The sequence below is a fragment of the Anomaloglossus baeobatrachus genome, chromosome 9, assembly GCF_048569485.1.
Source record: "Anomaloglossus baeobatrachus isolate aAnoBae1 chromosome 9, aAnoBae1.hap1, whole genome shotgun sequence".
In the NCBI taxonomy this organism is placed as follows: domain Eukaryota; kingdom Metazoa; phylum Chordata; class Amphibia; order Anura; family Aromobatidae; genus Anomaloglossus; species Anomaloglossus baeobatrachus.
Window position 1 is genome coordinate 56,136,271 of NC_134361.1, and position 22,945 is coordinate 56,159,215.

The 22,945-nt window shown below is 44.8% G+C and overlaps 1 protein-coding gene across 1 annotated transcript in view; it reads left to right on the plus strand.

Moving 5' to 3' along the window:
- The first annotated feature begins 21,669 nt into the window (after positions 1-21,669).
- The window catches only part of LOC142250466 (interleukin-13 receptor subunit alpha-1-like), a 79,759-nt gene continuing 78,483 nt past the window's right edge, over positions 21,670-22,945 (plus strand). Inside the window, exon 1 of the mRNA XM_075322653.1 lies at positions 21,670-21,983. Within this exon, the coding sequence (XP_075178768.1) occupies positions 21,899-21,983 (85 nt within the window). The 5' untranslated portion in view covers positions 21,670-21,898. The remainder of the gene's footprint in view (positions 21,984-22,945) is intronic.

Consider the following 22,945-nt stretch of genomic DNA (forward strand, 5'->3'; position numbering starts at 1 on the left):
GAGGGCCTGTAAACCAGAAGTGTCCATTGTCAGGAAGTGGGTGTATTGTAGTATAGCCCTTTGGCAGGGCAGCCAAAAATTGGGAGGCTCCACGTTGTCCCTGGATAGAGACGTGCATGAGGGCCTGTAAACCAGAAGTGTCCATTGTCAGGAAGTGGGTGTATTGTAGTATAGCCCTTTGGCAGGGCAGCCAAAAATTGGGAGGCTCCACGTTGTCCCTGGATAGAGACGTGCATGAGGGCCTCAAAACATTGTTCCCATTGCAAAGGAGCGGGTCTCCTGTCGTTGTAATGTCCATTCTGAAAGAATGGGCGAAAAAATTTACCACTGGGGGTATACCTGAAACAAAGGCCTAACTATTGTAACGGTCATCATGGTGGCGCATGAGGAGAAGGAGGAGCAGTCCAGCGATTATCCAAAGTCCAGAAGTGTGTACCCATGGGTGAGTGGAGGTACATGGCAAATTCCTGTTTCAAACTTTAAATTCCGCTCTCATTTGCTGGTGGTGTGGTGAAGTCTGGCCCAATCCAACCCTTGTTCATCTTGATCAGAGTCAGCCTGTCAGCATTTTCAGTTGACAGGCGGGTGCGTTTATCTGTAATGATTCCACCTGCGGCACTAAAAACACGCTCTGACAAAACGCTAGCGGCAGGGCAGGCCAGGACTTCCAAGGCGTAGAGAGCCAATTCATGCCACGTGTCCACCTTGGATACCCAATAATTGTAAGGCACAGAGGAATGTCGGAGTACAGTTGTTCGATCTGCAAGGTACTCCTTGAGCATCTGGGCAAACTTAGGATTTCTTGTGGCACTACCCCGCACCTCAGGGGCTGTGGTACGTGAGGGGCTGAGAAAACTGTCCCACATCTTAAAGACTGTTCCCCTACCTCTGGCGGATTGGACTTGTGCCTCTCTCGGCTGTACGCCTTGGTTGTCCACTGATTCCTGACCTATGCCGCTAGCGTTTTGTGAGGGGAATGCTTTGCCTACTTCCGTGACTATGGCCTTCCGGAACTGCTGCATTTTGGTTGACCTCTCCGCCTCGGGAATAAGAGACATAAAGTTTCCTTGTAGCGTGGGTCTAACAGTGTTACCAACCAGTAATGATTGTCGGCCAAGATGTTCTTAACGCGAGGGTCACGAGACAGGCAGCTTACCATAAAGTCAGCCATGTGTGCCAGACTCTTAACAGCCAGTACTTCAGTATCCTGACCAACACGATGACTGAACATGCTGTCCTCCTCCTCCTCCTCATCTACCCTGTCCTCTGGCCAGCCACGCTGAACCGAGGATATGACTGGTGTGCATGTCATATCCTCAATTTGGCCGGAGAGTTGCTCCATGTCTTCATCCTCCTCCTCGTCATAGTCCTCCACTGCACGTTGTGATGAGACGAGGCTGGGCTGTGTGTTATCACCCACACCCACTACTGTTTCTTGCTGCAACTCATTGCGCTCCGCCTGCAATGCATCATGTTTGTTTTTGAGCAGAGACCGTTTTAGAAGGCAGAGAAGCGGTATGGTGACGCTAATAATGGCGTCATCACCGCTCACCATCTTGGTGGAGTCCTCAAAGTTTTGGAGGATGGTACATAGGTCGGACATCAATCTCCACTCCTCAGGTGTTATGTGTGGAGTTTGACCCATTTCCCGACGGCTTAGGTGATGCAGGTACTCAACAACTGCCCTCTTCTGCTCACATATCCTGACCAACATGTGCAGAGTTGAATTCCAACGCGTGGGGACATCACACACCAGTCTGTGAGCCGGAAGATGCAAACGGCGCTGAAAGCCGGCAAGGCCGGCTGAAGCAGTAGGTGACTTTCGAAAATGTGCAGACAGGCGGCGAACTTTTACCAGCAGATCAGACAGCTCTGGGTATGACTTTAGAAACCGCTGAACCACGAGGTTGAGCACATGGGCCACGCATGGAACATGTGTCAGCTGGCCTCGCCTCAAACCCGCCACCAGGTTCCGGCCATTGTCACACACGACCTTTCCTGGCTTTAGGTTCAGAGGTGTGAGCCAGTGATCTGCCTGCTGTTTCAGAGCTGTCCACACCTCTTCTGCATTGTGGGGTTTGTCACCTATGCAGATTAGCTTCAGCACAGCCTGTTGCCGCTTCGCCGAGGCAGTGCTGCAGTGCTTCCAGCTTGGGACTGGTGTGGAGGGTAAAGTGGATGAGGATGCGCAGGAGGAGGAGGAGGCTGAAGAGCATGACATTCCGGAGCTGTAGAGTGTGGGTGAAACCCTGACTGAGGTAGGGCCTGCAAACCTTGGTGTGGGAAGGACGTGTTCCGTCCCTCGCTCAGACTGGGTCCCAGCTTCCACAATATTAACCCAGTGTGCCGTCAACGAGATGTAGCGGCCTTGCCCACAAGCACTTGTCCACGTGTCTGTGGTTAGGTGGACTTTGGGTGAAACAGCGTTGTTCAGGGCACGTGTGATGTTTTGTGACACGTGGTTATGAAACGCGGGGACGGCACACCGGGAGAAATAGTGGCGGCTGGGGACCGAGTAACGTGGGACAGCTTCCGCCATCAGGTCGCGGAATGCTTCTGTCTCCACCAGCCTAAAAGGCAACATTTCCAGCGCAAGCAGTCACGAAATGTTAGCATTTAGAACTGTGGCATGTGGGGCGTTGGCAGTGTATTTGCGCCTGCGTTCAAAGGTTTGCTGAATGGATAACTGAACGCTGCGCTGGGAGAAGGACGTGCTTGATGATGGTGTTATTTCTGCATAGGCAACTGCAGGTGCAGGACCGGAGGAGGCTTGTTCGCAGGCAGCATGGACAGGGGATTGGCTCGCATGCACAACAAGCGAAGACGTAGCAGTGACATCAGCAAGCACTGCTCCTCGACTCTGTTGTACTTCCCACAAAGTCGGGTGCTTGGCTGACATGTGCCTGATCATGCTGGTGGTGGTCAGGCTGCTAGTTTTGGTACCCCTGCTGATGCTGGCACGGCAGGTGTTGCAAATGGCCTTTTTAGAATCATCTGGAGCCAACTTAAAAAACTGCCAGACTCGAGAAGACCTAACATTTGTACAGGCACCTTGTGTCGTGTTGTTGTTCCGGGGAACGGTTGCCTGACTTCTGCCTGGAGCCACCACCCTGCTTCTTACTGCCTGTTGGGATGCTACGCCTCCCTCCCCCTGTGCACTGCTGTCCTCGCTCTGCATATCCTCCTGCCAGGTTGGGTCAGTTACTGGATCATCCACCACGTCGTCTTCCTCTTCCGCACCCTGCTCCTCCTCCTGACTTCCTGACAATTGTGTCTCATCATCGCCCACCCCTTGTTGAGACACGTTGCCAACTTCGTGAGAACGTGGCTGCTCAAATATTTGGGCATCTGTACATACGATCTCCTCATGACCCACTTCAACATGAGCTGGCGAGAGGCCAGAATGTGCGAATGGAAACGTGAACAGCTCTTCCGAGTGTCCAAGTGTGGGATCAGTAATGTCCGAGGACGTGTACTCAGCCTTGTGGTAGGAAGGAGGATCAGGTTCTGAAATGTGCGGTGCAGTATCACGGCTACTGACACTTGACCGTGTGGAAGACAGAGTGTTTGTGGTGGTGCCAATCTGACTGGAAGCATTATCCGCTATCCAACTAACAACCTGTTGACACTGGTCTTGGTTCAAGAGCAGTGTACTGCTGCGGTCCCCAAGAATTTGGGACAGGACGTGCGAGCGACTAGATGTGGCCCTTTGTTGTGGCGAAATTAGAGCTTGCCCACGACCTCGGCCTCTGCCTGCACCACCATCACGTCCACTTCCTTGTTCCTTGCCAACGCCCTTGCGCATTTTGCAATGCTGTGCTGACGTGTATTCACTAGACTTGTGCGTTATATATTAGTTTGTGAAAAACACACACAAGTGCACCTGTACGCTGCCACCGACAGGCACACACGTGCGGTTTTTAAATGCAAGCACGGACGCACTAAGAACCTAACAGGTTTAGGAACGACAATTACTGAGAAGTCTGACACTATCTGGACTGGTTTAGACTGTGTATACCAGCCCCAGATATGATGAAGGCTGGTATACGGTCACCACTAGGAATGGCTATATACCCTGCCTGCCTGCCTGTATACTGCTACAATAGTCCTGACAAGGACTCTTCTGGTCACTAGCCTGTATTCCGACCTGGCTATACCCTGCCTGTATACAGCAACAATAGTCCTGAGAAGGACTCTGCTACTGTACTCCGACCTGGCTATACCCTGCCTGCCTGTATACAACTATAATAGTCCTAAGAAGGACTTCTGGTCACACTGTTTGCAGCCCTGCTCCGGAACAAACTATAAAGGGCCGCAAACCTTTCCCTGAAGCAGCAACACTCTCCCTGCACTCACTGTCTGGATGGCTGTGAGCAGAGCACAGCGCGCCCGCCGGTATAAAGGCTCGGTCACGCTGTGCAGGCCGGCCAATCACTGCAATTCCACAACTAACAGGGCTGTGGCATTGCAGTGGTCTGCCAGCCAATCCCTGCATGAGGGCTGGCTCTCAAAAGAGCGCCAACATGCTGGGATGAAGACCACGAGTACAGCACGAGTATCGCGAGATTACTCGGTCCCCGCCGAGTAGCCCGAGTACAGTGATACTCGTGCGAGTACCGAGTAGTAACAAGCATACTCGCTCAGCACTAGGAATGACCCTAATGTTAGATACTCAGTACTTTGGGTAAAGCTAGTGATGAACTTATGATTTAGGTTAGAGTTTTTTCCCCCAACGCAAAAAAATGTTAATAATTTTCCAAGTTTATAGTTCTAACCTTGTTACTTCAAAAGGGACAGTCAAAACAAAACTTAACATGTTCTGCTTACTTCTCTTTATTTTCGGAACTGGAGAAAACAGGTTTAACACCGCGCTTGAAGACCACGGACATCAGTGTTGAACAGACAATTCTTTTATTTTACTTCATTCCTACGCGTTTCGGAGGCAACAGCTGCCTCCTTCTTCAGGGAAAAGGATTTTACAGATACCAAGGAGGAGCCCTTAAAAAGGATATACAGAAAAAAAGGGGGGTGGGGAGGAGGAGGATGAGGGATCCCTGGCTATGACGTCAGTTCACCGTGTGCTGTGGAGCAATGACTCATTGCCACGTGGAGTGAAGCCACATTACATGGCCCTTACAAAAATTAAATAAATATACATTGATACATTTAGATCAAACAGAGAAATCATAATCAACAATGAAAATCATGAAAAAAAAAAAACAGACAAAATAAATTTGAAAGTGAAAACGTGGAAAAAAAGGGGAGTGGGTAATATATATACACTATTATCAATGATCTTTGACACGAACCTGGGGTAGAGTGGCCGTGAAATTGACCGGCCATCACACTGTCATTGTGCTAACAGAGAGGTCGAGTGATGATTCATGGTTGGCTATAAAAACCATTGGCCACTAAAACTGCACTAGGCAAAAAATCGGCAAATAGAACAGGGCATCTATTGCATTTACAAGTAGGACCGATAGTGACATCGTTTCAGTTATTATTAGAACTCAACCTTTTTAATTGATGGGTGAAATGCACTTGAATAGAATCGACTAGTGAAAGGGATCCGTTATGATAAACCAGGAGGAGCAACAGAGGAACGGTGTAGTGCGCATGTATAGGAAAGGAAGCAGGTTCTCTTAATGAGAAGAGGTGAAAGGGAGTTCAGATCGTGGGAAAAAATTGCAAAGCGCAGGCGCGCTTCACATAAAAAGTAGCGAGTTCCTCACATCTCAAGGTTAAGAAAGTTCAGAAGCGTGGGAACTAACTTTAGTGCGCGTGCGTGCAGCCGGTGACAGTTCAGGATTTACCCGAAAAAACATGTAGTCAAGCCGTGGAGAAGGAAAGACAAATCACGAATGAAATGCTCAGAGGACTGTGAAACGGGATCAAGCCCGACAGTGCTAGGCAGAATAAAAGACAGTTCATCTCAATCTGACTAACCATCCAAAAATCACTCATAATTGGTTTACCAAAAAAGCTGATTTTTGACACTGAAAAAGCAAGGGAAGGACAAGGGTAGCTTAAAAACAGTAATGCATTATTTGAAACACGTAGTAATTTGAGCAAGAAATGAATTAATAAAAAAAGGGGGGGGGGAGAGTCAGGATATATGTGCGATGCGCACAGGGATTACTGACAAATACATATGTTGACAGTATATCATTAGTAACATGAAAAGAGAGAGAGGGTGGGGGTGGGGGTGGGAGGGGGGAGGGGAAATTAAAAATATCTGAACTGGTGATTAAAAGAACATTTAAGACATGAATATAAAAACAGTCCATCGGAGAAAAATGATACAAACATGATATAAAAATATGTAAATATAAAAACGTGAATCTATAGGTAAAAATATATATATATATATATATAAAAATATATATGAAGAATATATGGCGAATATAACATAAAAGGCAATCATTATGACGATGAATCAATCATAAAAAATCACAAGGACATATTCCCACAAGTTAATAAAATAAATCAGTAATCTCATTGAGACCAAAGGGCTTGAGGGTATTCAATCTGTGTATCCAGTAGGTTTCCTTTCTGCTGAGTGCTTCTGCCCTATTGTTGGCATTAGGGGGAACCTGCTCAATGGGTGTGATTTTGAAATCTGGATTTTTATTGTGTGCAATAGTGCAGTGTTTAGACAACCCATGTTTTAGGAAGCCTATCTTGATGTTATGGCGATGGGAATTGACTCTATTATGGAGTTCCTGACTGGTCCGACCTACATATTGCTTACCACATTTGCAGTCCACCAGATACACCACATGATCGGACTGACATGTCAGATGATCTCTTATTGGGAAAATCTCAGAGGTACCAGGAGTGCTAAAGGTGGTCCTCCCGTGACATATATTCTTACAACACAAACATTTTTTTGACCCGCATCTAAAAGCTCCCCCTATGGTAGGGGTATTCTTATTTTGGTTAGAAGTTACTGTTCTGAGCCTACTGGGGGCTACTATAGTCTTGATAGTTGGTGCCCGTTTAAAAGTAACACCAGGAGCTGAGGGCAAGATGGAGCTAAGGATGGGATCTTTTTGCAGGATCGACCAATGCTTAGATAGAGTGTCCCTTATAATCAGATTATCCCTGCTGAAGGTAGTAATAAAATTTAATGCAAATCCATCTAACATTTTACCCCTTGTTAAATCCAAGGGGGCCTTTCTCCTTTTAATGAGATCAGACTGTTTGAGTTTAGCAGTCTCCTGGTAGGCTCTCCGGACCAAAGAACCAGGGTATCTTTTCTCTGAAAAACGCCCCCTCAATACATCTACTTGATCTCTAAAATCAATGTCACGCGAACAATTTCTCCTAATCCTCTTGTATTGATTGAGAGGAATGTTTTGCAACCATTTGGCATAATGTTCACTTCCAAAGTGTATATAAGCATTAGCATCTACCTTCTTGAAGAAGGTCTTAGTAAGAATTTTTTCATTGTCATGAAAGATTGTTAGGTCCAAAAAGTTGATCTCCTTATCGCATATAGTAGCTGTAAAATCCAACCCCCAGTCATTACTATTAAGTTCATCAGGGAAGGTTCTGATATCTGAATGGTCACTATCCCAGATTATGAAGAGATCATCAATGAACCTTTTATACAGGATAATGCTACTCCCATGTGAGCCATTTTCAATAAATAAAAATTCAAATACTTGATTACTGGATACACAGATTGAATACCCTCAAGCCCTTTGGTCTCAATGAGATTACTGATTTATTTTATTAACTTGTGGGAATATGTCCTTGTGATTTTTTATGATTGATTCATCGTCATAATGATTGCCTTTTATGTTATATTCGCCATATATTCTTCATATATATTTTTATATATATATATATATATATTTTTACCTATAGATTCACGTTTTTATATTTACATATTTTTATATCATGTTTGTATCATTTTTCTCCGATGGACTGTTTTTATATTCATGTCTTAAATGTTCTTTTAATCACCAGTTCAGATATTTTTAATTTCCCCTCCCCCCTCCCACCCCCACCCCCACCCTCTCTCTCTTTTCATGTTACTAATGATATACTGTCAACATATGTATTTGTCAGTAATCCCTGTGCGCATCGCACATATATCCTGACTCTCCCCCCCCCCTTTTTTTATTAATTCATTTCTTGCTCAAATTACTACGTGTTTCAAATAATGCATTACTGTTTTTAAGCTACCCTTGTCCTTCCCTTGCTTTTTCAGTGTCAAAAATCAGCTTTTTTGGTAAACCAATTATGAGTGATTTTTGGATGGTTAGTCAGATTGAGATGAACTGTCTTTTATTCTGCCTAGCACTGTCGGGCTTGATCCCGTTTCACAGTCCTCTGAGCATTTCATTCGTGATTTGTCTTTCCTTCTCCACGGCTTGACTACATGTTTTTTCGGGTAAATCCTGAACTGTCACCGGCTGCACGCACGCGCACTAAAGTTAGTTCCCACGCTTCTGAACTTTCTTAACCTTGAGATGTGAGGAACTCGCTACTTTTTATGTGAAGCGCGCCTGCGCTTTGCAATTTTTTCCCACGATCTGAACTCCCTTTCACCTCTTCTCATTAAGAGAACCTGCTTCCTTTCCTATACATGCGCACTACACCGTTCCTCTGTTGCTCCTCCTGGTTTATCATAACGGATCCCTTTCACTAGTCGATTCTATTCAAGTGCATTTCACCCATCAATTAAAAAGGTTGAGTTCTAATAATAACTGAAACGATGTCACTATCGGTCCTACTTGTAAATGCAATAGATGCCCTGTTCTATTTGCCGATTTTTTGCCTAGTGCAGTTTTAGTGGCCAATGGTTTTTATAGCCAACCATGAATCATCACTCGACCTCTCTGTTAGCACAATGACAGTGTGATGGCCGGTCAATTTCACGGCCACTCTACCCCAGGTTCGTGTCAAAAATCATTGATAATAGTGTATATATATTACCCACTCCCCTTTTTTTCCACGTTTTCACTTTCAAATTTATTTTGTCTGTTTTTTTTTTTTTTCATGATTTTCATTGTTGATTATGATTTCTCTGTTTGATCTAAATGTATCAATGTATATTTATTTAATTTTTGTAAGGGCCATGTAATGTGGCTTCACTCCACGTGGCAATGAGTCATTGCTCCACAGCACACGGTGAACTGACGTCATAGCCAGGGATCCCTCATCCTCCTCCTCCCCACCCCCCTTTTTTTCTGTATATCCTTTTTAAGGGCTCCTCCTTGGTATCTGTAAAATCCTTTTCCCTGAAGAAGGAGGCAGCTGTTGCCTCCGAAACGCGTAGGAATGAAGTAAAATAAAAGAATTGTCTGTTCAACACTGATGTCCGTGGTCTTCAAGCGCGTTGTTAAACCTGTTTTCTCCAGTTCCGAATTTGAAGTCTTGCTTGTACAACAGGGCTGCTGCTGGACCACCTTAGCGCTCGCCTATGCTCTCAAAGGGGTTGTGACTGGCACAACCCAACCAGGTGAGTGCACCATTTCCTCATACTTTTTACCCAGTAAATCGGGTAATACCCTATTGCGCCTTCTCTCTCTCAAATTTAGTTTACTTCTCTTTATTAGAAGTAATGACCACTTTTTTTTACATCACACAAGTTCCTTGCTATTTTGATTATATTATTATTCCTATACAGAAAGATTTCTTTGTTCGGTTAAATTTTGCTGTGGAGGAAAGTCTATTTTGACAAAAGTAAAAACAGATGAAGCCCCACGTGGAACCAGATTTGACCCTTTCTTATGCAATTTATCTGGTTCCACGTGGCGCTGAAGCAGCATTGGTAACATGTGTATACAGGCCACGAGTCTCCTCTGCAGGAGAACACAGCTGCCTGTGACCTTGATCAGGGTTCGGGGCGCTGTGGTCTCCCACTTGTGTTCTCCCTACGGAGGACGCCTGCGACTCCGCAGCAAATAATTGACATGCTGTGGCTCAGGAAAGCCGCACCGCAGGTTAGTTTTCTGCGGGCTGCACACACACAGTGGGCAGGAGATTTCTAGAAATCCCGTCCACTGTGCTTGTACTGTACAACGCAGCATTTTGGATGCAGCAAAAACACTCTGCATCCAAAAAGCTACAAACACTGATTGTGGGCACACACCCTTAGGGGTACTTTGCACTGCGATGTCGTCGGGGTCAAATCGAAAGTGACGCACATCTGGCGCCAGTAACGACGTCGCAACGTGTAAAGCCTAGATGCACCGATAAACGATCGCAAAAGCGCCATTATCGTATGATCTGTGTAGTGTCGGTCATTTTCATAATTTCGCTGCAGCAACAGGTACGATGTTATTCCTCGTTCCTGCGGCAGCACACATCACTGTGTATGAAGCCGCAGGAGCGAGGAACTTTTCCTTACCTGCCTCCACCGGCTATGCGGATGGAAAAAGGTAGGCGGGATGTTTACGTCCCGCTCATCTCCGCCCCTCCGCTTCTATTGGCCGCCTGCCGTGTGACGTCGCTGTGACGCCGCACGACCCGCCCCCTTCGGAAGGAGGCAGATCGCGGGCCAGAGCGACATCGCAGGGCAGGTAAGTGCGTGTGAAGCTGCCGTAGCGATAATGTTTGCTACGGCAGCTATCACAAGATATCGCATGTGCAACGGGGGCGTGTACTATCGGGCTCAGCATCGCTATCATCGGCTAACGATGTCGCAGCATGCAAAGTACCCCTTAGCGTTCACAGAAAATTTTCACCAAGCTCAGATAAAGTGGACAGAGTTGGTGCTTGCATAGCAAGTGCTGCTCATCAAATTCATAACAATCAATGTTTGCGGTGTCAAAATACTCCAGCTGGGACTGGAGTAGGATTTGTGGAGAGACGCAGACAGAGGTTCACGCCACTTGTCTGACGCTCCTGAATCATTGAGACGCAAGCGAACCTTAAAGAACCATTAGTGTCTGACTGCAGAACATCTCATTATCATCAAGACTGACCGGTTGATCGCTGGTCTTGATGAATCAAGGCCTCTGTGTGTACATAGGTTTAGGAGATAAGAAGGAAGGCAATGGTCACACTGACACCAAAATGGTAGGCTAATTTCTGTTAGTAATTTTCTATGAACGTCACTGATAAAAGCTTTCAAATACGAAGATTAGGCTCTATTCACATGTCGTTGTCTGTTCCTTTTTAGGAGGATTTAAACGAAATGATCAATGCATTAGTTATGCAAACAAACACACACACAGCGTCCCCGGTTATTTTGTTATAGGATTCATTCTGTGTGTCAATTCCATAAAATGTAAAAATAAAGTCTACAATCATAACTTTTTCTTCAGTTTTAAAGAAACGGAATTCTGACAGCCCCGATAATAACCAACGGAGCTCGTCTGCCTCTGTTTGCATAACTGATGCAATAGATGACTTATTACATTTGTTTGCTCCTAAAACTAAATGGACATGTGAACTGGGCTTGGAGATGATGCATTTACCCTGCACATTTGGGAGGGTTTCTTGCGACGCTAATTTTCAGATAATTGGCACGCGAGCAAAACACTCGTTCATTGAGTGAAATGGTGTTTTGGCTTACAGAGAAGATAGTCATTCTTGGCAGCACATCATACGGTATAAGGGTGCGTGCCCACGATCAGTATTTGCAACATTTTGGACGCAGCATGCTTCAGCTGCCTCCAAAACGCTGTGTTGTACAGTACAAGCACAGTGGATGGGATTTCTAGAAATCCTGTGCCCACTAGGCTTTTTTTTCAGCAGCAAACACTGACCTGCGGTGCAGCTTTCCAGATTGCAGCATGTCAATTGTTTGCTGTGGAATTGCCTGCGTCCACTGTAGGGAGAACACAAGTGAGAGACCGCAGGGCACCGAACCCTGATCGTGGGCACAGTCAGCTTCGGTCTCCTGCGTTCACCTGCGGAAAAGACATGCGGCCCCGTCGGTCAGGACTCGCGAGTCCTGATTGTGGGCACATGCCCTAAATGGGACATGTGCTACCCAAAACAATGACAGCTTATACACACTGAATGGTCCTTCTGGGCACAGTGTGTACATGCTATTGAACAACCACAAATTGGAAGACATATTCCCGAATGTCAACGATCAGCTGGTGTATACCCGTCCTTATTTTAGAACATGTACCACTATAAGGCAATGTGTGCACATTGAGTATTTTGGTGCAGACATTTGTGCACCAAATCTACATCTCCAGGTAAGAAAAACTCACTGAAATAGCATCAACACGCATGCAGTTTTTATGCGTTTTTTTGTTAGGAGATGCAGATTTGGTGCAGAGATGTCTGCACCAAAATACTCAATGTGCACACATTGCCTAATCCGTCACTGAGTTCAATGACTTCACCTGAGGTCACAGCTGGGGTTAACATGGTACCCCAGGTGTGATCTCAAGTGAACCTACCTCAGGTGAACTCACTGAATTCTCTGACCTCACCTCAGGTGAACTCACTGAACTCTGTGACCTCACCTCAGGTGAACTCACTGAACTCTGTTAATTCACCTCAGGTGAACTCTTTGAACTCCGTGACATCACCTCACATTAAATATTTGGTTGCAGAAATTTCTGCACCAAGTCTGCACCTCCTGGCAGAAAAAATTGGTGTTTTTGCAGAGTGTTTTTTCCTTATGTTTTTCAAGCATTTGGGGTGGAAAAGCACTGGAAAAAACGCTGAAAGAATTGACATGCTGCAGATTATTTTCGGCACCAAGTCTGCAAGGGAAAAATAAGCAATGTGTGCACAAAACTTCAGAATTCTCATTGGCTTTGCTGACTTAAGGATAGGCAAAGAATTTTGTGACAAAACTGCACTAAAAAAAATGCATAAAAACAGCAGTGTGTGCACACAGCTTAAAGGTAAAGTGGAGCAGTTGCTTATTGTAACAAATCACATCAATGCTACCACTGTGCTTTGCTTACTAAGGGCAGCAGCTGCTTCAGTTTTCTTTCTACCGTAGTAGTTTCTATATATCTATCCTACTTTCATACTTCTCTGTCAAGCATTTACCGTAGTTATTGTAGTTTCAGAAAATTTAGGTTTTTTGGTTTTTTTTTGGAAAAACATTATAACATTTTTTTCATATTTCCTGTATTTTGTTTCCATTATCACTGACAACATGAAAACTGTGAAAAATTTAATGTGCATAAAAAATGTACTGGAAAATTATACAATTTTTTATCATGCAATCAATAATGTAAAATATCCCTTTAAGGCCTCAGTCAGATTTCCAATTTTTGTGCGAGTGCTATATGTAGTTTTCAAGGACATAAACGATAGTTTAAAGTCTATGGGATCCACGCACAGCACTTGTACCTTCGATAGTCTGTGGGGCCACACGTATATCCGAGATTTTTGTGAACCGCATGATCTGCAGAGAATCGAGGAGACATGTCTGATTTTGATCAAAATCGACAATGTAAGTCTATGGGTCCATGGAAAAAAAACGGACTGCACTTGGATGACATCGACTTTCACGGACTATCAGAATGAAGAAGATGGAGAAAAACTGATGACACTCGGACCACACTCTGCTCAAACTGTGATCCAAAAAATTGGATGAATGTCACAGAGAAGGAGCCCTGTGGATCCCATGATAACTATACATTAGCGATTACTTGATCTTTTTTTTTAACCTGTTTTTTGGGATCCACTCTGAACCCATCAGAAGCGATGACATCCCATCCAGCGGTCACCTCACTGTGAAGCCAAGCAATGCTCTCATTTCTAACCAAATTGAATGGTATATGTCAGTGGAAACCTCCGGAGTGACAGCGCAGGATCAGCAGGGGTTCAATAGGAAAAATATTCACTTTATAAAGATCCTTTTTACTCCTGGTCAGTTTGCAAAAAGCAGTAAAACGCTACCATAAGGAATTATTAATATCACAATACATGTACTGCATCTTTTTTAGTTTACTTGCAGTTTTTAGCTTTATAGTTTCTTGTTCTGTTTTCTTTTCAAAATTTCAAATTCTTCAGGTTTGATGTCTTTTCTTTATATAGGCAGTTTGTGATGTTTTTTATTTTTTACCAAAAATCTCCATGCTTTGTTATCTAACCCTCTACCGACTTAGGATGTACTGGTCTGGTACGTCTTAGGTCGTGTCCCTACCTTTGATGCGGGCTCAGGCGCTGAGCCTGCATCATTCCCAGCACATACTGGCTGATCTGATATGTGCCTCTAAGGCCTCTTTCACACGTCCGTGAAAATCACGCACGTTTTTCACGGACGTGTCACAGATGCGTATTGCCCTCCGTGAGCCGTGTTTATGGCACACATGTGTTCTCCGTGATAACACATGTAGAACGGGAACTTTCTGCTCACCTGTCCCTGGCGTAGCCGTCTGTGGTGTTGATCTTCGGTCTCCGGTCCTGCCGACTCCCCGCTGCTGCTGCTTCCGGCTGCAGTTAAGTGAATATGTAATAAGCATAATGAGCGGTGGTCGGAAGCAAGTGACAGCAACGGCAGAGACAGCAGGGCTGGAGAAGGTGAGTAAAGTTTTGTTATTTTTTTCTCAGGCACGTGTTTTCTCCGATGCATGTCACACGGAACACCTCCGTGTGGTCCGTTTGCGTTCCGTGTGACACCCGTGATGCCAGAGAAAAACTGACATGCCTACGTGTGGAGCACACGGGCACACGTATGCTACACACGGTCCACGGCAGAACACGCATGTGAGCGCAGACCCATTGACTTTAATGGGTCTACGTGTACACGTGTCTCCGGTACGTGAGGAAACGAACCAAACACGTACCAGAGACACGGACGTGTGAAAGAGGCCTAACAGACGAGAGTGGATCGGAGATCCGCCTGTGACTATTAACTAGTCAAATCTCGCTGTTAATCTCTGACAACGGGATTTAATAAGCGCCGACAGGGAGTGTGTTATTCCCCACTCCCATCGGTGGCCCCGTGATGTGATCATGGAGCGCTGATGAGTTGCCATGACAACCAGGGGTCCGCTGACTACCCCTGTATCTGTCATGACGAAGTTGCTGCGAACGGCGGCTGCGAGACAACATTCATAGGAAGTCAGTATTTCTGTTGTACAGACCTATACTGATGCCCTGCTCTGTACACAACAAGCGATCAGACGACGATCGCAGCTTCAAGTCCCCTAGTGGGACTAGTAAATATAATAAAAAGTGAAAAAGAAAAGTTTTTAAAAGTATGAAAAAAACTAAAAAAAGTTCAAATCAGCCCTTTTGTTCTACTGAAAATAAAACAATTCAAAGAAAATAAAAAATACACATATTTGGTATCGCAGAATGTCCGATCTATAAAAAAAATTAAAATAATCAGATTGGTAAAAAGCGTAGTAGAAAAAAATTCGAAATGTCAGAATTACGTTTTTTTTGCCTCCGCAACGTTGCAATAAAAGGCAATCAAAAGATCATATCTGCCATTAAATGATAACAGTAAAAACGTCAGATCAAGGCGCAAAAAATAAGCCGCTACACAGCCTAAGATCCTGAAAAATAATAATGTTAAGGCCCCTTTACACACTGAGACTTTCTAGTGATCCCACCAGCGATCCCAACCTGGCCGGGATCGCTACAAAGTCTCTGGTGAGCTGTCAAACAGGCAGACCTGGCCAACGACGCAACAGCGATCCGGACCTGCAGAGCGACCTAGCTAGTCATTGGGGACGTTGTAAAGCAGCTTTGTGAAAGGGAAGTCGCTAACGAAGTCGCTGGAAAGTCCTTTTACACACTGAGACTTTCTAGCGATCATGCTGCACAGCGGGAAACAAAGGACCAAAGAATGGTCCTGAACGATTTGTAGTGATTAGCAACTTCACAGCAGGGGCCAGGTCGCTGATGTGTTTCACACACTGCAATGTCGCTGGGGAGGTCACTATTACGTCACAAAACCGGTGACGTTACAGCGATGTCGTTTGTGATGTTGCAGTGTGTAAAGCCACCTTTACACTTCTCGGAAAATGGCTCCAAAAGCAATTTTTTCTTTTTAACAAAATTCAGATTTTTTTTGTTACTTAAGATGAAAGAAAACTAGACATGTTTGGTATCTATACTTTCATGCTAACCAGGAGAATCATAATGAAAGGTCAATTTTACCGTATAGTGAACATGGTAAATAAAAAAAATAAAATTGTGGAATTGCACTTTTTTTTGCAATTTCACAGCACTTGGATTTTTATTTACATTTTCAAGTAGAATATCTGGTAAAATGAATGTTCTCATTCAAAAGTACAACTTGTCTTGCAAAAAACAAAGCTCTCATATGGCTATATTGACAAAAAAAACCAACTATACGGCTCTTGGCAGAATAAGAGGAAAAACAAAAGCACAAAAATGGCAAATTGGCCGTGGCATGAAGACGTTAATATCTGTTGAAAAAAAAATGTTAATTTGCATCGCACTTCTTGCTAGAGTTTTTTGATGTTGCATATTTTACATTATAAATCATGATGTATTGGATAATATCATATTAGGCTGCGCTGCTGCAATGAGGAATCCTTAGGACCAAGAAGAGGTGAATGTTTTTTATTTTTATTGCATAGTGAGTGTTCAGGAGCAGGGGGTATAAAGAGGCTGAAAGTGTAACTGAAACTGAAGAAAACACCCTCAAAAAAAAATAAAAAGAGGGAGAAGTGGACTGATAACGAGATTGTGCCTTAGGTAAAATAAAATTATTTCCACATACAACCTCGCAAAAAAATCTTATTTGATAGTTTTCCACTTCCTATCATAAATTTCACCATTATCATTTTTTTACTATTTGGTTTATTTGGGGTTTTATTTTGTTGGGGTTTTTTTTACAATTGGCAAACAAGATGTTAGGGTGTACAAAAAGAGATTAGATCCCGTGATCCCAATGTATTGTTACCCCTCTATAAATCACTTGTAAGGCCACATCTGGAACATGGGATCCAGTTTTGGGCTCCACATTTTAAAACGGACATTCAGAAGTAAAGGGGGCTTTACACGGTAGCGATATCGCTAGCAATTTGTAGCGATAGCGAGCGTGTAAGTACCAGCCCCCGTCGTGCATGCGATTGTTTGTGATCGCTGCCGTAGCGAACATTATCGCTACGGCAGCGTCACACATACTTACCTGGTCGGCGGCGTCGCTGTGACTGCCGAACAATCCCTCCTTTAAGGGGGAGGTGCGTTCGGCATCACAGCGACGTCACCGCAACGTCACTAAGCGGGTGGCCAATCAAAGCGGAGGGGCGGAGATGAGCAGGACGTAACATCCCGCCCACCTCCTTCCTTCCGCATTGTGGCCGGCGGCAGGTAAGGAGACGTTCCTCGCTCCTGCGGTGTCACACATAGCGATGTGTGCTGCCGCATGAGTGATGAACCACCTGGATAAACAACCCTTACCGATTTTTGAGTTTGGGACGACCTCTGCATGGTGAACAATTTTCACCATTTTTGAGGTCGCTTAAGGTCACTGGTCAGTGTCACACGCTGCGATATCGTTAATGACGCCAGATGTGCGTCACTAGCAACTTGACCCCGACGACCAAACATTAATGATATCGTAGCGTGTAAAGCCCCCTTTAGAGTCAGATCAAAGGCGAGCAACTAGACTACTACAAGGAATGGAGGCCGCCCGTATGGCGAGAGGTTGGAAAAGTTAGATATGTTTAGCTTAGAAAAAGACGTCTCAGAAGAGATCTTATTTATATGTATAAATACTGTACATGAGTAGTCAATATAAAGGACTGGCACATGACTTATTTCTTCCAAAGACAATACTAAGGACCAGGGGGCACTCACTGCGAGTGGAAGAAAAGCGATTCCGACAGCTAAATAGGAAAGGGTTCTTTACAGTTAGAGCAGTCAGACTGTGGAACGCCGACCACAAGAGGTAGTAATGGCAGATACTATAACAGCTTTTATATCAGGGCTGGATGATTTCCTCAGCACACACAACATTGTTGGTTATAAATGACTTAGTGACAAAATGTATAATTGGTGGAGGAAGGGTGAACTAGATGGATTGAGGGCTTTTTTTCAACCTATGTAACTATGTTTAATTTTCTATATTATTTTCAATTTTCTTCATTACATTACACAGTCAACATATTCACCAGATTGGCTGGAGACGTCTCCCATTGTCCATCTACTACTCTACAGCAATTATCATTGGTTTCCTCTTCCCTGCCTCTGTGGGATGTCTTTATGTTTTTTCACCTCTCATCCACGCTTTCCATTTGTCCATTTTTCCTATTCCCCAATGGCTCAATCGATTTTTATTTTTTTTTTTTTACCCTGGTCCACCTCTCCTTTTCTGACACTGCACGGGTTTGATCCCTGCGACACGGGGGTCAGTGGGTGCTCTCTGTCCACTGGCCTGGCCGCCATTAGAAAGACAGCGTGGCCCAGGGCTCATCCCAACTGAACGCCCAACCTCCTTACCCGTGGGCGGAACACTACTCAGACAACACAGGGTGAGGGAAACACAATATTAAGACTTTATTGGATCAAACAATTAATGGCACATAACACATAACCAGCAAAACACACAAATGTAACAGGCAACTGTTTCTCACCCTTCCACTGGCTCACCAGGGATTAGAATGTCCGTGCCTCAGAGCTTCCAGGGCTACTTACTCCAATCCAGCAGCACCCCGCTTTCGGCGGGCACCCACCGAGAAAGGAATAACGCCAGATTTAGGAAGCTAGCTGAGGTCTGCAACGTCTGTAGTCAGATGACTGGATTGTCCCAACCTGGGTTTCTTCCTTAGTCTCTGGTATGATGATATAATCCTGGCATCCAGAGTTGAAATCCCTAGGCTGCGGTTATGGTCTCCATTCGAAATCGGAGTCCCTAGATTGAAGCCATGTAGCCAAGTGATCCTCTAGTCGGAGTCAAAGTCCCTAGACCGAGTCCACAAGGCATCCTGGTTCTGATCCCCTAGTCAGCTCCTAAGAGCTTAGACTGGATCATGCAACATTTCCCCAATCTACTCCTCTCTTTTTTTTACCTATTTTCATCTAATTTCTTCGCTGAGTCTTTTGTGTTTCTTTCTTTATTTTTCTTTTCCTTATTATTTCTTGTTCTATCTCCTTTTTAATCTTATTATCAGTCAACTCCTCCGTCTTTTTCAAATAGCATACAAAAATATGGCGAAGCCCACGTCATTTTTTTTGTTGGGGGCGGCAAAGAAATCCTGCACACAGTCCTGGAAGGAGGATGCTGAGCCTTGTAGTTCAACAGCTGCTGTCTGCTCTCCTGCATAAACTATTGGATGGAGGATGCTAAGCCTTGTAGTTCTGCAGCTGCTGTCTGCTCTCCTGCATCCACTAGAGACTAGTGGATGGAGTATGCTGGGCCTTGTAGGTCTGCTCCCCCTGACTCTCCCTCCAGCATACAGTCCTGTATGGAGCATGCGGAGCCTTGTAGTTCTGCAGCTGTCTGCTCTCCTGCATACACTATTGGATGGAGGATGCTGGGCCTTGTAGGTCTGCTCCCCCTGACTCTCCCTCCAGCATACAGTCCTGGATGGAGCATGCGGAGCCTTGTAGTTCTGCAGCTGTCTGCTCTCCTGCATACACTAGTGGAGAATGACGAACATATGGAAGAAGGAAATAACATCAGACCTTTTTTTTTTTTTCTCCAACAATCTTTAATGGCAATGTTCACTGATAAAAAAAAAGCAGAAAAACGCAGTGAGCAAAAACGCAGCAAAACGCAGCCAAAAACGCACCAAAATGCACACGATTTTTTCATGCTTTTTTAAAGACGCTGCGTTTCTGTGCGTTTTTAGCACTAAAAAACGCACAAAAACGCAGCGTCAAAAAAACGCAGTGTGTGCACATAGCCTAAACAGCACAATTCTGAATCAGCACCTGTGTATACAGATTAGGAAGCAATGATTTTGCTTCCTCCTCCAGACCCAGTGATCACCTGTAGAAGCAGGAGCTGCTGGGTACTAGGAAACCCTGTCAGTTTGGATATGCAGACAGGAGGCTGTATTTCCCCCGTACCTGGGGCTAATATACCAGCCCCGATTGAAGAGGAAATTAGCATTAAAAAGAAAGTATTAATATGTTAACACACCCTTCCTCACATGTCTTATAAGACATTATGGGATGCACAGATGTGAAATACTGTACATAAAAAAAAAATTAAAAAAAATGGAGAAAGATTATTTTTTTTAACTTTTCTTTTTAGAGCACCATTGAGTGCATGGTGTATACAAAATACAAATATAAATTGAAAATGAAAAAAACTAACGATGACAGACAGGTACAGAGGGGAGAGGGCCGTGCTTTAACAGGCTTACAATCTATAGGATAATGAGGAGGGAGACAGTAGGTTGGGCAGCTCCGGTGGTGGTGAGATGGGAGCTTCGGTGGTGGTGAGATGGGAGCTCCACTGGTGGTGAGGTGGGCACTCCGTTGGTGATAGCTCCGGAGGTGGTGAGATGGGAGCTTCGGAGGAGATGAGATGGAAGCTCTAATGGTGGTAAGTTTGCAGCTCCAGTGGTGATGCAGTGGTAGTCCCAGAGGTGGTGAGATAGGAGCTTTGGTGGTGGTGAGGTGGGAGCTCTGGTGGTGGTGAGGCAGCTCTGGAAGTGGTGAAGTGGCAGCTCCGGTGATGATATGGGAGCTCTGGAGGTGGCAGTTCCAGAGGTGGTGAGGTGGCAGCTCTGGAGGTGGCGAGATGGGAGCTCCGATAGTGGTGAGGCGGGAGCTCCAGAAGAGGTTAGATGGGAGCTCCAGTGGTGGTGAGGTGGCAGCAGCGGTGGAGTGAGTTGGCATCTCTGGTGGTGGTGAAGTGGAAGCTCCGGTGGTAATGAGGTGGCAGCTCCAGAGGTGGTGAAGTGGCAGTTCCGGAGGTGGTGAGATGGGAGCACCGGAGGTGGTGAGATGGGAGCTCCTGACAGCGAGGCGGCAGCTCCGGTGGTAATGATGTGTCAGCACCGATGACAATGAAGTGGCATCTCCGGAGGTGGTGAGATGAGAGCTCCAGTGGTAAGAGGTGTCAGAACTGGTGACAGTGAGGCGGCAGCTCCGGTGGTAATGATGTGTCAGCACCGATGACAATGAAGTGGCATCTCCGGAGGTGGTGAGGTGGTAGCGGAGCCATTGCGGCCAGTAAACTTTCTTGAACAGATGGGTTTCCAAGTTCCATCTGAAAGTTCAAAAAATTATTGGATGTGTTGGGGCACAGAATGCCAGGGAGAAGTCTTGGAGACGACTGGGTGAAGCAGGTACGAGTGTGGAGGAGAGAAGAAAGCATTGGAGGACTGGAGAGTACGTTTGGAAAGATATTGGGATATTAGTTAGAAGATATATGGAGCAATAGTCATATATTTCCAATTTTTCTGTATATTTTACCCCAATATCAGCAGAAAAAAAAAAAGAATGACAAAGCAATCTAAAGATGTAGCACAAATTACTTTGATATCTAAAAGAGAAAAAAAAACATAAAATGTGCCGGTAAAGGGGTAAGGAATGACGGAAAATGGCCAGGACCTTTAAAAAAAAAAAAAAAAAGCTCCAAAAAAAAAAAAAGCTCTAAAAAAATTTACCAAAGATTTGGGATTCTGGAGAATCACAAAGGCAATAGAGAATGCAGCACAGACGATGCGTTATGTGTGAGGTAAAACGTCACATGCAAACTGTGTGTGTAAACGAAGCCATAAGTAATTGACGGGGCTGACACCCAGCGATATGTGAGGTAACTTCCCAGCAGCGAGGGCAGCAGGGCACCTGAGGTGAGTGAGCTCCTCCCGGTGATAACGTGCTGGGGCCGGCGCCTTCACCGGAGTAGCCCCTACCTGAGCAGCCGGGAGACTTCGCCTCAGGAGTGTAGGCGGGAGATCGGGCAGAGCGTGGGCGGAGGCGGCCTGGACGGCAGGGAATGAGGCTGCTGCTGCGCGTGTGGGAATAGGAGCGCTGCCCTGTACAGGAAGGACGCGGACACCGCCGCACACTCACTGCTATGGACGCGCACGGCTGCCGCCTGCTGCTCCTGCTCTGCTGCCTGTCTGTGGACTCAGCCCGCGGCTCTGCACACACGGGACCCGGTGAGTATCGGGCACCACTCACGGGACGGGACGGGACGGACTGCGAGGGGCAGGGATAGCCGGAGGGGTCAGTACAGGAGCCGTCATATACAGCAGCTCACACTGATACAGGGGGTGATCTCTACTGTATATACACACTATATACACTGTATATACACAAACTAATATATACACTACACTGTATACATACTGTATATATCTACTGTATACATACACTATTGAATGCACACTATATACACATGCTTATACTGTATATACACACTACACTGTATACATACTGTATATATCTACTGTATACATACACTATTGAATGCACACTATATACACATGCTTATACTGTATATACACAGACTACACTGTATACATACTGTATATATGTACATACACTATTATATGCACACTATCTACTATATATACACTGTATATACACACACACTATACATACTGTATATATCTACTGTATACATACACTATTGAATGCACACTATATACACGCTTATACTGTATATACACACTACACTGTATACATACTGTATATATCTACTGTATACATACACTATTGAATGCACACTATATATACACATGCTTATACTGTATATACACACTACACTGTATACATACTGTATATATCTACTGTATACATACACTATTGAATGCACACTATATACACATGCTTATACTGTATATACACAGACTACACTGTATACATACTGTATATATGTACATACACTATTATATGCACACTATCTACTATATATACACTGTATATACACACACTATACATACTGTATATATCTACTGTATACATACACTATTGTATGCGCACTACTATATATACACATGCTAATATTTACTGTATATACACACACAATATGATGCATGTACTATATATACACACACAATGTACTGTAAATACACACTATACACTGCATGAACTGTATATATACACTATACTGTATATT